The sequence below is a fragment of the Oncorhynchus mykiss genome, chromosome 9 (assembly GCF_013265735.2).
Source record: "Oncorhynchus mykiss isolate Arlee chromosome 9, USDA_OmykA_1.1, whole genome shotgun sequence".
NCBI classification, from domain to species: domain Eukaryota; kingdom Metazoa; phylum Chordata; class Actinopteri; order Salmoniformes; family Salmonidae; genus Oncorhynchus; species Oncorhynchus mykiss.
Genome location: NC_048573.1, coordinates 62,147,854 through 62,165,633, shown reverse-complemented (window position 1 = coordinate 62,165,633; position 17,780 = coordinate 62,147,854). Strand labels below are relative to the sequence as shown.

Genomic DNA, 17,780 nt, shown 5'->3' with positions numbered 1-17,780 from the left:
TTATAGATATACCTCTCCTTAATGCAACCGCTGTGTCAGATTTCAAAAAAACTTTACGGAAAAAGAAATGCATGCAATAATCTGAGACGGAGCTCAATTTAAAAACACCACAGCCGCAAAGATGGCTTCAACATAAACAAGAAATTACATGATAAATATTCCCTTACCTTTGATGATCTACATCAGAAAGCATTCCAGGAATCCCAGGTCCACAATAAATGTTTGTTTTGTTCGAAAATGTCTGTTATTTATGTCCAAATACCTTATTTTGTTAGAGCGTTTGGTATACATATCTAAACGCTAATTCTGGTCAGCGTTATATCGGACAAAAACTTTAAAAAGTGATATTACCGGTCAAAGAAACATTTCAAACTAAGTACAGAATCAATCATTAGGATGTTTTTTACATATAGCTTCAATAAAGTTCCAACCGGAGTATTCCTCCTTGTCTTCGTGAGCCATGGAACGCAAGTGACTACCATGAGGAAAAAGTGGGATCACAAAATGGCTGCATGATGGACAGCTGATATATTCTGCTCTCATTCACTCCCACAACAACATAGAAGCCTCATTATAATTTCTATTGATGGTTGATGGCGGAACCCCTAGGCAGTGCAACATCATTCATATCTCAAGGGGATTTCATTTGCGACTCTGGTGAATACATACAAGCTCAGATTTCTGACTTCCTATTTTGATTTGCCTGCCAATATGAGTTCTGTTATACTCACAGTCATCATTCAAACAGTTTTAGAAACTTCAGAGTGTTTTCTATCCAATACGAATAATAATATGCAAATATTAGCAACTATGACTGAGGAGCAGGCCATTTGATATGGGCACCTTTTCATCCAAGCTACTCAATACTGCCCCGGCAGCCATAAAAAGTTAACCACGTGGTATGGTTAAAAGATTCAGCAATGGTCTGCAACCTTTGTACTCCTGTGATTGAGAGAAACATGATCTACTTGAGAATTTCTAAAAGTTGGGTTTTATTCGGAATTGCAGAAAAGGGGCTGTCCCAGGATGCCTGACCCTAACTGGGCTCAGGGGTGGTCCTCTGATTTAGTTCAACTCAAAAGATAATTGGAGTTTCCTTCATTAAACAGTCCAAAATCACATTACACAATTTCACAAATAGTATCATACTCACTCATTCATCTTATACAACAATTAGATGTAAACCTCATATCTGAGGCTATTATATAAACAGTGTTATGGTAATGTGGCCACACCATCTCCCATGAGCTTCCACAAGTTGTAACAAACGGACCAGTTCGTGGCTGGATTCTTCGCCAATCTTTTATACTTTCTCCGGAACATGAAATTTGTTCGGATCTCAAGTTCTGTGAGGTGGAAGAAATTCCTTTGTTCTCTATGAAAATTCACTCTGTCTCTTATACTGTGTGGCCATGAGGCAGGGTCTTCTCCTCAGGAATTTACGACCTCTCTCTGACCACAGCAGCCTAGTTGAAGGAAGCAAGGGGGAGGCAGGGAGAGGGGTATGGGGCTTGCTGTACCCAAAGAGGGCAACATCATGACAATGTACAGTAGATCAGAGGCCCCCAACCATACTACATTAAAAAAAATCTCTCTCTAATGTTTTTGTTTTCATTTTCACCAATCGCCTTTGTAGTCTAAGCATAGTCTAAGCATACAAGGACTGAACTGATAGTTTGAATTCTCCTGTGGTTTTATTGTCTGGGCCTGCTCTGCAGGGATGTAATGTTTTTGCTGATCAGAATTCTGGACAGCAAAAGACATGATTCTACTTCAAAGGCACTAAAAAGGCCCTTACTGTTGTCTTTGATTTTATTGCTGGACAACAATGCAAGGGTGAGGATATCAGAGCTAGACTTATACTGATGTTTGCTTGTTTGTTGAATTATTGTACAAGTTTAAAAAAAATATTCTGAACATTATGTTTTTTACCCTCTGTCTATGATTGGCAATGAAAAGAAACTCATCATGCCAGGCCTGATCAACAAGGGGAGTCAGAATGCTCTGCCTCTCAGTGTCTGTGAGATCACTTCCTGTGTCAGAGGTTACACTCTGGCCCTGACAGCATCCATGACCTACAATAACTTTGAGGACAATCCAATTGAGGGTGAGAACCTCATTTGTTGTTACAAATATAAAAGTTATCATGAACATTCTCTGGCGGCCTTATACAAGTGTGTTTAGAATTATGATTCTGAATTTCCTTCCCTTGTCTCTGAGGTAGTCTCCAGAGCTTCCACAGTGCTTCTCAATATCAATCATTACTTTTAGTTAGTTTGGTTGGTTAGTTTTACTTAATTGCCTGTTTTGGTTAATTGCCTGTTTTGGTTAATGTTAACTGTATTTGTTGTAGGAGTCTTCATTTACCCGCTGGAAGAATGCTCTACCGTTGTGGGATTTGAAGCTATGATCTCCAACCAGATAATAACCGTGCAAATCAAAGACAAGTCCAAGATTGATGACTGTTACTTTGATTGCTGCACTACAACTAATGGTGCCCTTCAGAGTGGCAGTGGTAGGATGGGTCTCGTGTGAAGTGCTGTGGTCAGTGGTTGTGTAGTTTGGTCCCAGATCTGTTTGCACTGTCTTGCCAACTCCTATGGTCATTCGTGTGACAATGACAATAGGAGATGGAAAGACAGCACAAACAGAGACCAGGCTTGTGGTTTTGGGTCCAACTATCTTGATTCCTAGTCTAATCAATAAGGATAACATTTCTCTGAAAAATACAAAACATTACCATGTATGTGAGTTGTTCTGCTATGGTATTCCAGGACATATTGTGCTGGATGAGGACTTGGAGAGGACAGTGTTGGTGGTGAACCTGGGGGTCATCCCCCCTCTGGAGACGGTCAACGTGTTGGTCAGCACCTCCTCTGAGCTGCCCACCCTGCCCAACGGGGGTATCCGGGTCACCTCACCCACCGTGTGCACCCCCAGGGTCCAGAGAACCATCAACGAGGAGCAGGGACTCTCCCCAAACTTCCACAACAGAGCGTAAGAATACCATGACAGAGTGTCATCATCATAACCACAACTGAATGTCACCACTGTGCCACAGCTGAATGTCAATGCTGTCTTGTCCAAATCAAAACTCTATAGTGCCATTTTGATCTTTAAAGGAAACTTTAACTGGTAACTTGGAGGTTAAGTTATTCACAGCATGCCTGCATCAGACATCAATTATTTCAAATGTTGGGCTCCCGAGTGGTGCAGCGGTCTAAGGCACTGCATCGCAGTACTAGAGGCGTCACTACAGACACCCTGGTTTGAATCCAGGCTGTATCACAACTGGCTGTGATTGGTAGTCCCATAGGGCGGCGCACAATTGGCCCAGCGTCGTCCGGGTTTGGCCGGTGTAGGCCATCATTGTAAATAAGAATGTGTTCTTAACTGACTTGCCTAGTTAAAAAGGTTAAATTAAAAAAAGAATAATAACACAGACAGAGAGATAGCCGATTGGTGGACAAGTGTAACATAGACGCTGGGAGTCGAGAAGCAGGTGCAGGTGGTAAGTTTAATATAAAAAACATGGAACGATACAACATAGGAGTAGCGTCTAGACATGAACAACAGAAACAATAATGCCTGGGGAAAGAACCTAAGAGAGTGTCAGATAAAGGGGAGGTAATGAGTGAGGTAATGGAGTCCAGGTGTGCTTAATGATGAATGCCAGGTCCGCGTAATGATGGTTCCCAGGACCTGTGGTTAGTAAACCGGCAACGTTGAAGCCGGAGGGGAGGAGCGGGAGTAGATGTGACAACAAGACTATAAATTAAATTACTATGATTTTATATTGTGGTATTTTCTTGCACAGGAGGGGCAGCAGGCATAATTGTGCCCTGGATCCAAATGAGCAGACTCCTATCACCCCCCAGCTGTACATGGCCCAGCTGCTGGAGGAAGAGGCCATCAACTCCATTGACTATGAGTTTAGCTTCCAGTTGGAGATCAGAGCCCCGTATCTCCTTGCAGGTCAGAGACACAACATACAACCATCTACACGGTGCAGTTTATTTGTATTATAATACAATTTATGTTCCACTGACCAACAGACATCTTTCCTCTATGAGTACAAAGCTACCTCTGTTCACACAAACAAGATTCATTTGAGTTTTTTTGTGATATCTTGTTCTAGTATTTTCATGTGATTCCACTGTTTATTCTACACTGTAGATGCTTTAGAGGTGTCTTTGTGCAGGTGTGGAAAGCCCCTCTCATGCCATCCGGGCAGACGCAGACCCCCTGGCCCGCTCAGCCACCAGCGTCGTCATCACACTCGCTGACAAGTACACCTACGACTGCCCTGTGGAGATCATCATCTACCCCAGTGGTGGGTACTGTACTGTTGTGGACACACCACCCACCATATAGCCTGCCAGGGACTACCATTACTCACACCTCTTCAAATACAATATCACATACACAGAATAGGCCAGTGTTACATTTTATATTTTACGTTTTAGTCATTTAGCAGATGCTCTTATACAGAGCGACTGGATAGCTAAGTGAGAGAATGACACATCACAATCGTATCATGTACATTTTCCCTCAACAAAGTATTCATCAGCAAAGTCAGTGCTTGTGGGAAAATCATTGACTATCTGCTGCAAACAATTCGCCCTGTTATTTATATGTGGACAGTTAATCAGATCACACAGGAGTTGAGTCATCAGCCTTTGTCTGAGGGCATAGCGGGATTTCTTATAAGTGTCCGGATTAGTGTCCCGCTCCTTGAAAGTGGCAGCTCTAGCCTTTAGCTCAATGCGGATGTTGCCTGTAATCCATGGCTTCTGGTTGGGATATGTACGTACGGTCACTGTGGGGATGATGTCGTTGAGGCACTTATTGATGAAGCCGATGACTGAGGTGGTATACTCCTGAACGCCATTGGATAAATCTCGGAATATATTCCAGTCTGTGCTAGCAAAACAGTCCTGTAGCATAGCATCTGCGTCATCTGACCAGTTCCGTATTGAGCGAGTCACTGGTGCTTCCTGCTTTAGTTTTTGCTTGTAAGCAGGAATCAGGAGGATAGAATTTTTTGTCAGATTTGCCAAATGGAGGGTGGGGGAAAGCTTTGTACGCGTCTCTGTGTGGAGTAAAGGTGGTCTAGAGTTTTTTTCCCCTCTGGCTGCACATGTGACATGCTGGTAGAAATGTGGTAAACATGATTTAAGTTTGACTGCATTAAAGTCCCCGGCCACTAGGAACGCCGCTTCTGGATGAGCATTTTCTTATTTGATTATGGCTTCATAGAGTTGGTTAAGTGCAGTCTTAGTGCCAGCATCGGACTGCGGTGGTAAATAGACGGCTACAAATAATATAGATGAGAACTCTCTTGGTAGATAGTGTGGCCTACAGCTTATCATAAGGCGAGCAATACCTCAAGACTTATTTAATATTAGACATCGTGCACCAGCTGTTATTGACAAATAAACACACACCCCACCCCCACCCCTCGTCTTACCAGACGTAGCTTCTCTGTTCTGCCTGTGCATGGAAAATTCCGCAAGCTCTATATTATCTGTGTCGTCGTTCAGCCACAACTCGATTAAACATAATATATTACAGTTTTTAATGTCCCGTTGGTAGGATAATCTTAATCGTAGTTCATACATTTTATTTTCCAATGATTGCACGTTAGCCAATAGAACGGATGGTAGTGGGAGTTTACTCGTTCGCCTACGGATTCTCAGAAGGCAGCCCGACCTGCGACCCCTTTTCCTCCGTCTTTTCTTCACGGAAATGACAGGGATTTGGGCCTGTTCCGGGGAAAGCAGTATATCCTTCTTGTCGGACTCATTAAAAGGAAAAAGGAAAAAGCTTCTTCCAGTTCGAGGTGAGTAATCGCTGTTCTGATGTCCAGAAGTTATTTTCGGTCATAAGATGCTAGCAGCAACATTATGTACAAAATAAGTTAAAAAAACAAGTTACAAATAACGCAGAAAAACGAACAAAATACCACAGTTGGTAAAACGTCATCCATCCTCTTCGGCGCTATCTTATCATGATTCCATATTTGTTATTTCATAGTTTTGATGTCTAAACTATTATTCTACAATATAAAAAATAGTAAAAATAAAGAAACACCCTTAAATGAGTAGGTGTTATAAAACTTTTGACCGGTAGTGTATATATGTAACAGATGTGAAACGGCTAGCTTAGTTAGCAGTGCGCGTTAAATAGCGTTTCAATCGGTGACGTTACTTGCTCTGAGACCTTGAAGTAGTGGTTCCCCTTGCTCTGAAAGGGCCGCGGCTTTTGTGGAGCGATGGGTAACGATGCTTCGTGGGTGACTGTTGTTGATGTGTGCAGAGGGTCCCTGGTTCGCGCCCGGGTATGGGCGAGGGGACGGTCTAAAGTTATACTGTTACATATATACAGTATATACTGTATATATATCTCTCTCTATCCTTACTTTCTTCTCTCTCTCTCTCTTTCTTTAAACCCCCACCCACCTTTTTCTCTCCTTCTCTATCTTAGTCCTCTCCTGGTTGTCTTAATCTCTGCCTGGGCCAGTTGTCTCCCAGAGGCAGGAATGAGTCGCCAGATTGCTTGTCCAATAAGGCTCTAAAGAGATGGCTTTGTTTACGGCCCTAGGGCCAGTGGCTGGCTGTGCAATTCAATTCAGTCCACTGTGGGACTGGGGTTTCAATCTCATCAAGGAGACTGCTGAGCACAACCAGATGGCCATGGCAATAGAGAGATGTATGGAGTGCTTGCCGGAAGCAGTTTTCCCTCAGTTTTTGCATAGTGAAATTAACTTCAAATGATTTTGAAAAGTGATTGTTGGACGGTTTTCATCAAAAGCTTGATTTACTAAATGGTCAATAAAAACCGCTCGCCATGAACTTCACTGCAGAGAGATGTATTGAGGGATGCCTGTGGAGAGAAGAATATGAGCAGAAAATAGCAAAGCACTTTTAATCACAGTAGTGGAGCTGGGATATTGACTTGACAGCAACAGCATTTCTCTGGAATCAAAATCCAAGAGGGACCTTAGTCTGTGACTAATCATGGACAGACTACGTAAGCATAAATGGTACCATATACAGTGGGGCAAAAAAGTATTTAGTCAGCCACCAATTGTGCAAGTTCTCCCACTTAAAAATATGAAAGAGGCCTGTAATTTTCATCATAGGTACACTTCAACTATGACAGACAAAATGAGAAAGAAAAATCCAGAAAATCACATTGTAGGATTTGTAATGAATTTATTTGCAAATTATGGTGGAAAATAAGTATTTGGTCAATAACAAAAGTTTATCTCAATACTTTGTTATATACCCTTTGTTGGCAATGACAGAGGTCAAACGTTTTCTGTAAGTCTTCACAAGGTTTTCACACACTGTTGCTGGTATTTTGGCCCATTCCTCCATGCAGATCTCCTCTAGAGCAGTGATGTTTTGGAGCTGTTGCTGGGCAACACGGACTTTCAACTCCCTCCAAAGATTTTCTATGGGGTTGAGATCTGGAGACTGGCTAGGCCACTCCAGGACTTTGAAATGCTTCTTACGAAGCCACTCCTTCATTGCCCGGGCGGTGTGTTTGGGATCATTGTCATGCTGAAAGACACATCCACGTTTCATTTTCAATGCCCTTGCTGATGGAAGGAGGTTTTCACTCAAAATCTCACGATACATGGCCCCATTCATTCTTTCCTTTACACGGATCAGTCGTCCTTGTCCCTTTGCAGAAAAACAGCCCCAAAGCATGATGTTTCCACCCCATGCTTCACAGTAGGTATAGTGTCCTTTGGATGCAACTCAGCATTCTTTGTCCTCCAAACACGACGAGTTGAGTTTTTACCAAAAAGTTATATTTTGGTTTCATCTGACCGTATGACATTCTCCCAATCTTCTTCTGGATCATCCAAATGCTCTCTAGCAAACTTCAGACGGGCCTGGTCATGTACTGGCTTAAGCAGGGGGACACATTGGCACTGCAGGATTTGAGTCCCTGGCGGCATAGTGTGTTATTGAAGGTAGGCTTTGTTACTTTGGTCCCAGCTCTCTGCAGGTTATTCACTAGGTCTCCCCCGTGTGGTTCTGGGATTTTTGCTCACCGTTCTTGTGATCATTTTGACCCCACGGGGTGAGATCTTGCGTGGAGCCCCAGATCGAGGGTGATTATCAGTGGTCTTGTATGTCTTCCATTTCCTAATAATTGCTCCCACAGTTGATTTCTTCAAACCAAGCTACTTAGCTATTGCAGATTCAGTCTTCCCAGCCTGGTGCAGGTCTACAATTTTGTTTCTGGTGTCCTTTGACAGCTCTTTGGTCTTGTCCATAGTGGAGTTTGGAGTGTGACTGTTTGATGTTGTGGACATGTGTCTTTTATACTAATAACAAGTTCAAACAGGTGCCATTAATACAGGTAACGAGTTACAGGTCTGTGAGAGCCAGAAATCTTGCTTGTTTGTAGGTGACCAAATACTTATTTTCCACCATAATTTACAAATACATTCATTAAAAATCCTACAATGTGATTTTCTGGATTGTTTTTCTCATTTTGTCTGTCATAGTTGAAGTGTACCTATGATGAAAATTACAGGCCTCTCTCATCTTTTTAAATGGGAGAACTTGCACAATTGGTGGCTGACTAAATACTTTTTTGCCCCACTGTATCTGTCATGATAAAATGGGATGCGTGAGATAACAAGCAGCATTAGTTCCTGTGCTCAGGACAAATCACGATTTCGCAAGTAATAGCATTTTTTTAAATTATGGAAGGGGAGGGGACATTTGGCCCATAGACTTGCCTGTAACTTGCAACGAGAGTGGGAGGAGCTCTTCGTTACGGTTCCGCTCCTCATTCTATCACTTCTTTAAACACCCAGAACTTAATTGAGCACCTGACCAATTACGCAAGACTTTAGTTATGGGTTAACCAAGATTAGTCTGTGACAGAAATATATACTACTTGGCCACGTCTGCCTTTTCTCTGACAGATGTTTGCAGGAATTGCATATTGTACCCTTCTATCAGTGTTATGGCTCATACTGAAACCTGCTTGTTGTCAAGGTGATACTGTACCATATTAGTCTAGTGCCCATTGTTTCCTACTAGATCCTCATCTGCCTCTTGTGCTGATTGAGGATGGAGACATGACACTGGAGGAGTACGATGAACACCTTACAGGGAAGAGTGACTACATCAAGGCCATCAAGAAGGACTCCAGTAATGAAAAGAAAGTGAGTGCTGCATCTGATCTGATGTGATCTGCGTTTTACCCAGTAGCCTTATTGAGTGACAAAGAAACAGCTGTCTGAGAGGACTCATATAGATTAAAGAGGCTTTGTAAAATGGCAAGATGCTGCTTATAATTAGAGAAGAAAAGCATATAGCGTCATGAATATTCAATAACAACAGATAATGAGACCTCTCTTATAAGAAAAGATAGCAGTTCTGAAACTAAAGTAAAAGTGCAGTAACTGCAGTCGACTGGGGTATTTTGGATGCAGTAATTGCAGAATAACTGCAATGTACTGCAGTTGAACTGCAGTTACACTGCAAAATAAACTGTGTTGTTTTCGACGCAGTACTTGAAGCGTACTGCAGTTATACTGCATATTAACTACATTTATACTACAGTGTACTGCGCTTATACTGCAAAATAAACTGTGTTATTTTGGACCCAGTACTTGAAGTATACTGCAGAGTATACTACTCTGACTACAGTTATTCTACAGTGTACAGCAGTCATACTGCACTCTGACTACAGTTATACTACAGTGTACTGCAGTTATACTGCACACTGACTACAGTTATACTACAGTGTACTACAGTTATACTAGTGTACTGCAGTTATACTACAGTGTACGGCAGTTATACTGCACTCTGACTGCAATTTATTTTCGTACGGGCTGCGTATCCACACCTTTTGCCAGTTTTGTGTGATTTGTTAGACCTGGTTTGGCCTGTATTGGTAGTGCATTCCAGTATTCCTGTGTCCTTTATTATTATATGAAAGCAATTGATTTATTTCAACCTCTCTGAGATCATTTTAAAACCACACATGAATGATACACATTGGAGTTACAGTATGTTGTTTGAATGGTGAGTTTATTATTTTTCTTGACGTGAAATCGTGTCGGTACAGATTGTACCTTATTCTCCACATGTCTGAATGGCACTACGGTGGTAGATACAATTACATCCTTAAGTGACCAGTAGACCTCAATGGGAGGGAGAGAGAGGACACTTAGCCTAAAATGATGTGTGGGATAAAAAGGGGTTACTATGGAAACCACAAAAAGTCCTCAGTGTTCTGCTTGGAATTTCTACCTGCAAGAACACATGCACCAGTTGATTGAGTGTCCTTTCTCTTTCAAATCATTTGGGTGTCATTTTAAACAAATTCCCAACCATAATTTCCTTGAATTATGCATGTTTATTTAAGAAGCATAGCTGAAATCAGCTTATCAAAAACGTTCCGTATGGAGAATATTTTATTGTTAGAATATTTTATCTAATAGATCTTAGCATGAAGGAAACAGCTGTGTTGTAGTTTAGGGGAACGCTGCCTTGTAGAGCTATAACTAATTTTAATACAATTATAATAATTTTCTTATCAGATGTGACATGTAAGATATGTATAAAAAATGACTTGTACAAAGTCATTGCTGTATGTGAATATGGCTCTTATTCAAAGCTTGCATGATGTGATTGGGATCTCATTCTCTTTATTTCATTATTTTCTTACTGCATCCTCTGACCATGTTATCCTCTGACCACGTTATCCTCTGACCATGTTATCCTCTGACCACGTTATCCTCTGACCATGTTATCCTCTGACCATGTTATCCTGTGGCCATGATATCCTCTCACCATGTTATCCTCTGATCATGTGTAGACTAGATCTCAAGCACTTCTCTCACCATGTTATCCTCTGGCCATGTGGCAAAGTGAAGGTGGATATCATTCGTAAGCGTCTCCACAAGGACATCCTCCACAACCCTGCGGTTATGCTCAACTTCTGCCCAGACCTCAAGTCCATGACCTCTGACCTGAGGAAGGTGCATGGAGAGTTCATCTTCCTCATCGACCGCAGTGGGAGCATGAGCGGGGTCAACATCAGCTGTGTCAAGGTACTGTCATGACTTCATAACACATTGAAAACCCATTCGTAATCTATTCTTAATAAGGGAATAAACATAATGAACTGAGTAGTTTGGCAAAACTAAACCTGGAGGATGGAGACTTAAGGGCAACTAAAGTAATAGAATGAATTATGAAGGAATAACATAGTTTACTAATTAGATATGTAAGATGTGCTATTAATGACTCAATGACTCACTGGTCATTTGATGGAAAGGTCAATGGAAACTCATCTCAGCTCGGCCTTTATTTCCAGTGCATCTGACTGTAATGTTACATTATTGGACTGAGCTGAGAGTGGTGATGTTTGACTAACCCCTGTTGGTCTATCATGCACAGCAGGGCAGCATGACTCATACTCAGAAATCTTCTGATTGGGGAGAGATGGGCATCCTCTCCCTCTGACACCCCAAAGCCTGACTTAAATCAAATCAAATCAAATTGTATTTGTCACATGCGCCGAATACAACAGGCGTAGACCTTACAGTGAAATGCTTACAAGCCCTTAACTAATGATGCAGTTTTACGAAAATACCTAACAAATAAAAAGTAAGAGATAAGAATTTAGTTGCAGTGGTGTAAAAGGGGGGGGGGGGGTGCAAATAGTCTGGGTAGCCATTTGATTAGCTGCTCAGGAGTCTAATGGCTTGGGGGTAGAAACTGTTTAGAAGCCTCTTGGACCTAGACTTGGCGCTCCGGTACCGCTTGCCGTCTATGACTAGGGTGGCTGGAGTCTTTGACGATTTTTGGGGCCTTCCTCTGACACCGCCTGGTATAGAGGTACTGGATGGCAGGAAGCTAGGCCCCGATGATGTACTGGACCTTACGCACTACCATCTGTAGTGCCTTGCGGTCGGAGGCCGAGCAGTTGCCATTCCAGGCAGTTATGCAACCCGTCAGGATCCTCTCGGGTGCAGCTGTAAAATCTTTTGAGGATCTGAGGACCCATGACAAATATTTTCACTCTCCTGAGGGGGGATCGGTCTGACCTGACCCATCCAGGTCAGGCCGATGATGATGAAATCATTTCTCCTCGGTTTCTTTGATCTGCCAGAAACACCCCCAAAATGCCAGGCCCCAATTTGATAGCATCTTTGACTGAATATAAGGAGAAAGAGAGATTTCTATGACACCAAAATGCCAGCGACCCCAAAATGCTAGCGAGCACCAATTTGATAGCACCTTTGAAAGTGGGAGAAAGAGCAGTGGAGATTTTCTATGACACAACGACTTGAAATTGACAAAAAGCATTGAAGTTTCCTGTGAGCTGACTCTCTAATCAATCTCTGCTATAACATTCTCTATCCACTTTCTCTGTATTGTTGCATGTCATGAAGAAAGTCCATTACATATAACAACTGCTTCATACGTGAATGCTTTATGACAGAGAAAATGCCATTACTGTTCCTCAATGGGTCAGAGGAGGGTTGTAATTTCTTTATTTTAGAGAGTAAAAGAAAGGAAATCATGTCATTTCTGTCAACCTTTTGTCAAAGCAACACAGAAATGACAGGATTTACTTTCTCTTCACCATTATACACAGAGTGTACAAAGCATGACATAGCTTTTATCTGAATTCACCTGATTAGTCTATAATACCTTACTGATGTCACCTGTTAAATCCACTTCAATCAGTGTAGATGAAGGGGGGGGGGGGGGATTTTTAAGCCTTGAGACAATTGAAACATGGATTGTGTAGGTGTGCCATTCAGAGGGTGAATGGGCAAAACATTATGCAGTATGAGAATATTCAAAGTAGCCACCCTTTGCCTTGATGACAGCTTTGCACACTCTTGGCATTCTCTCAACCAGCTTCACCTGGAATGCATTTCCAACAGTCATGAAGGAGTTCCCACATACGCTGAGCACTTGTTGGTTGCTTTTCCTTCACTCTGCGGTCCACCTCATCCCAAACTATCTCAATTGGGTTGAGGTTGGTTGATTGGAGGCTAGGACATCTGATGCAGCACTCCATCCCTCCCCTTCTTGTTCAAATAGCCCTTACATAGCCTGGAGGTGTTTTGGGTGATTGTCCTGTTGAAAACAAATTATAGTCCCACTAAGCGCAAGCCAGGTGGGATGGCGTGTTGCTGCAGAATGCTGTGGTAGCCATACAGGTTAAGTGTGCCTTGAATAAGTAAAAAAAATCAATTGGCCGATTTTTTTGTATTTTATTTTTTTTAATGTATTTGTAATAATGACAATTACAACAATAGTGAATAAACACTTATTTTAACTTAATATAATACATCAATGAAATCAATTTCGCCTCCAGTAAATAATGAAACATGTTCAATTTGGTTTAAATAATGCAAAAACATAGTGTTGGAGAAGAAAGTAAAAGTGCAATATGTGCTTTGTAAGAAAGCTATCGTTTCAGTTCCTTGCTCAGAACATGAGAACATATGAAAGCTGGTGGTTCCTTTTAACATGAGTCTTCAATATTCCCAGGTAAGAAGTTTTAGGTTGTAGTTATTATAGGAATTATAGGACTATTTCCCTCTATACCGTTTGTATTTGATTAACAGTTGACTATTGGATGTTCTTATAGTCACTTTAGTATTGTCAGTGTAACAGTATAGCTTCCGTCCCTCTCCTCGCTCCTCCCTGGGTTTGAACCAGCAACACAACGACAACAGCCACCACATCGAAGCAGGATTACCCATGCAGAGCAAGGGAAACAACCACCCCACTCAGAGCGAGTGAAGTTTGAAACGCTATTAGCGCACTAACTAGCCAGCCATTTCACATCGGTTACACCAGCCTCATCTCGGGAGTTGATAGGCTTGAAGTCATAAACAGCGCAATGCTTGACGCACAACGAAGAGCTGCTGGCAAAACGCACCAGAGTGCTGTTTGAATGAATGTTTATGCGCCTGCTTCTGCCTACCACCGCTCAGTTAGATACTTGTATGCTTGTATGCTCAGTCAGATTATATGCAACGCAGGACACGCGTGTAGTTAACTAGTGATTATGATTGATTGTTTTTTATAAGATAAGTTTAATGCTAGCTAGCAACTTACCTTGGCTTACTGCATTTGCGTAACAGCAGTCTCCTTGTGGAGTGTAATGAGAGAGAGGCAGGTCGTTATTGCGTTGGACTAGTTAACTGTAAGGTTGCAAGATTGGATCCCCCGAGCTGACAAGGTGAAAATCTGTCGTTCTGCCCCTGAACGAGGCAGTTAACCCACCGTTTCTAGGCCGTCATTGAAAATAAGAATGTGTTCTTAACTGACTTGCCAAGTTAAATAAATATTAAATAAAGGTGTAAAAAAAAAATATAGTAATAATAGGCAAATCGGCGCCCAAAAATACCGATTTCCGATTGTTATGAAAACTTGAAATCGGCCCCAATTAATCGGCCATTCCGATTAATCGGCCGACCTCTAGTTGAGATGTGTCTGTTACTTGAACTATGTGAAGCATTTCTTTGGGCTGCAATTTCTGAGGCTGGTAACTCTAATAAACTTATCCTCTGCAGCAGAGGTAACTCTGGGTCTTCTTTTCCTGTGGAGGTCCTCATGAGAGCCAGTTTCATCATAACGCTTGATGATTTTTGCGACTGCACTTGAAGAAACTTTCAGTTCTTGAAATGACCAATAAACTTTGATTTGATTAGATTTTTTTCAGTCATACATAAATGAAACATTCACAAAGAAAGGGTATTAAATACACAATTTGGTGTAAAAAAACAACAACATAAAACAGTGAAATATGATTACAGCCAAACTTGAAATTAATGGTTGTAATTGAGCATACACTTTCTAATAATACACTGTCACACAGAGATAATAATAATAATCATAACACAATGGATTATGTTGCACTTCTCTAGTGCAACACAAAGACGCTCTCCAGTGCATAGTAACTAGCCTGCTGACAGATAAAATTGTAATCTGGTCATACTGCCGCAGCCGAAAATGTTTAAACGTCAAGAATAACACTTGCAGCCAGGTGAATAAGGCTGGTTGTTAGAGAGTCTCTTCTTAAAGATTGACCGCCTTGTCTGCTTGTCTTGTTCTTTTTCCTTTTCATTTCCATCTCTCTCCATCTCCTTCCCTCTTTTCTCATTCTCCTCTCCTTCGTATTGACCTTGTGTTTCTATCATTTCTGTTCTGTTCCCAGGATGCCATGGTGGTGATCCTGAAGAGCATTGTGCCTGCCAGTCTCTTCAACATCATCGGCTTTGGCTCCACATTCAAAACACTGTTTTCTACCAGTCAGAGCTATGATGAGGTATGAGGAAAGCAGAACATAGTTTCTTTTTTCAGGTCAATATTATTGAACTGCATGTCAGTGATAAAATCTCTATTAGTAAATGCTTAATCTTGCGTGACAGATTTCACAGCTACAGGTAGTACAGGTAGGGGTGACAGGTAGCATACTGATTAAGAGCGGCGGGCCAGTATCCCAAAAAATAGCTGGTTCGAAAAATCTGTAGATGTGCCCTTGAGCAAGGCACTTAACCCTAATTACTCCAGTAAGTCGTTCTGGATAAGAGCGTCTGCTATATGACAATAAAGGTAAACTGTAAATGTAGTCGGAGTACGAGTATAATTCACAGACACACTTGTCTGCCTCTGTTAGATGACTAAATGTTATTGTGTGTATTATTATAATAAATGCTGCTATAATATGCTTCCCCCCTGTCTTTTCTCTGGGCAGCTACAAGTGTCTGTCACAAGAGACTCAAGACTAGTAATATGCTTCTCCCCTGTCGCTCCATGTTTCAGGAAACAGTAACCATGGCTTGTGAGTACATCAGGAAGATCCGAGCTGACATGGGCGGCACCAACATCCTGGCACCACTTAACTGGATCCTGAGGCAACCCATGCACGTGGGTCATCCACGCATGCTCTTCCTGATCACAGATGGGGCCGTCAGCAACCCAGGGAAGGTCATCGAGCTGGTCCGCAGCCATGCACGCTACACCAGGTTAACACACCATCAACTTACTGAACTTTGTTGTCTCCAATTGCTATAGACTACCGTATTCAAAATTATGACATTTCCATGTAAAAGATCCCATGAGCACCAACATGTGAAGTTCATAGGAGCATATTAAAGTGGGTGTCAAATGAAAGCTAAGAGTCTATATTTTGGGGAAATTAAGATACATTTTCCAACCATTTTCCATCTTAAGAAAAGTTTTTGATTTCTGGATAAACATACAGAAAAGCGGGTCTTAGATAACATCTACCAGAAAAAGTCTTAAAAGGTATTAGAAATACTTCAAAACACAATAATGTTTAAGTAGAGACCCCTGCCCACTAATATGAACACAAATGTTTGCCATCTGTAAGTTTAAGAAACATTACCTTGTGCCTTGAAATTCCGTTACCAGAAATCAACATATCTTTAAGATATTTTCTAATTTCTCTCCCTTGTGAGGTGGGAGGATAATGAAAGTTCACAGAGGTAACAAGTGATGGTAGACATAGTTATATTTAATGCTATCAATCTAGTTTATAAATTATTAAGTGATTAAAACTCGTTATTCCATTGCCAAATTGGTAACTGAATTACCCAAAAATCAGTAACGGAATTACTGCAACTGAATTGGCTACAATGAGAAATCATAATAATACTCACAGGTGGGTCTCCTGATACGGTCCACCCTTCCACTGGCATACTGTTATGTTCAGCTCATAGTGTCTCCTGCTACTGTCCTCCGTTCCACTGGCATACTGTTATGTTCAGCTCATAGTGTCTCCTGCTACTGTCCTTCATTCCACTGGCATACTGTTATGTTCAGCTCATAGGGTCTCCTGCTACTGTCCTTCATTCCACTGGCATACTGTTATGTTCAGCTCATAGGGTCTCCTGCAACTGTCCTCCCTTCCACTGGCATACTGTTATGTTCAGCTCATAGTGTCTCCTGCTACTGTCCTCCGTTCCACTGGCATACTGTTATGTTCAGCTCATAGTGTCTCCTGCTACTGTCCTTCATTCCACTGGCATACTGTTATGTTCAGCTCATAGGGTCTCCTGCTACTGTCCTTCATTCCACTGGCATACTGTTATGTTCAGCTCATAGGGTCTCCTGCAACTGTCCTCCCTTCCACTGGCATACTGTTATGTTCAGCTCATAGGGTCATGTTTTCTTTCTCTTTCTGTTGTCTGGTGGTCAAACCATTAAAACAGTCTGACCCACTGAGCACCAACCGACAAGTAGTTGTATTTTGGTCAGTCCAAAGATTAATTGATTACGATTGAACTGATTTAGTTACGGTGTGTTCTGAAACTATTCAGACCCCTTGACTTTTTCCACATTTTGTTTAGGTTTCCAGCCTTATTCTAAAAGATATTATATTTTTGAATTTCCTCATCAATCTACACACAATACCCAATACATTTTTGCAAATGTATTCTAATAAATAAAAAACCTAAATGTGACATTTACATTTAAGTATTCAGACCCTTTACTCAGTACTTTGTTGAATCACCTTTGGCAGAGATTACAGCCTCAAGACCCTACAAGCTTGGCACACCTGTATTTGGGGAGTTTCTCCCCTTCTTCTAGGCAGATCCTCTCAATCTCTGTCAGGTTGGATAGGGAGAGTTGCTGCACAGCTATTTTCAGGCCTCTCCAGATATGTTCGATTGGGTTCAAGTCCGGGCTCTGGCTGGGCCACTCAAAGACATTCAGAGACTTGTCACGAAGCCACTTCTGCGT

General features: G+C 41.7%; 1 protein-coding gene across 1 annotated transcript in view; it reads left to right on the top strand.

Moving 5' to 3' along the window:
• Window positions 1-2,532: 2,532 nt before the first annotated feature.
• The window catches only part of LOC110532587 (von Willebrand factor A domain-containing protein 5B1), a 57,467-nt gene continuing 42,219 nt past the window's right edge, over window positions 2,533-17,780 (top strand). Inside the window, exons 1-7 of the mRNA XM_036988601.1 lie at window positions 2,533-2,997; window positions 3,818-3,975; window positions 4,202-4,333; window positions 9,072-9,196; window positions 10,916-11,092; window positions 15,229-15,339; window positions 15,837-16,039. Coding sequence (XP_036844496.1) covers window positions 2,600-2,997; window positions 3,818-3,975; window positions 4,202-4,333; window positions 9,072-9,196; window positions 10,916-11,092; window positions 15,229-15,339; window positions 15,837-16,039 — 1,304 coding nt within the window. The 5' untranslated portion in view covers window positions 2,533-2,599. The remainder of the gene's footprint in view (window positions 2,998-3,817; window positions 3,976-4,201; window positions 4,334-9,071; window positions 9,197-10,915; window positions 11,093-15,228; window positions 15,340-15,836; window positions 16,040-17,780) is intronic.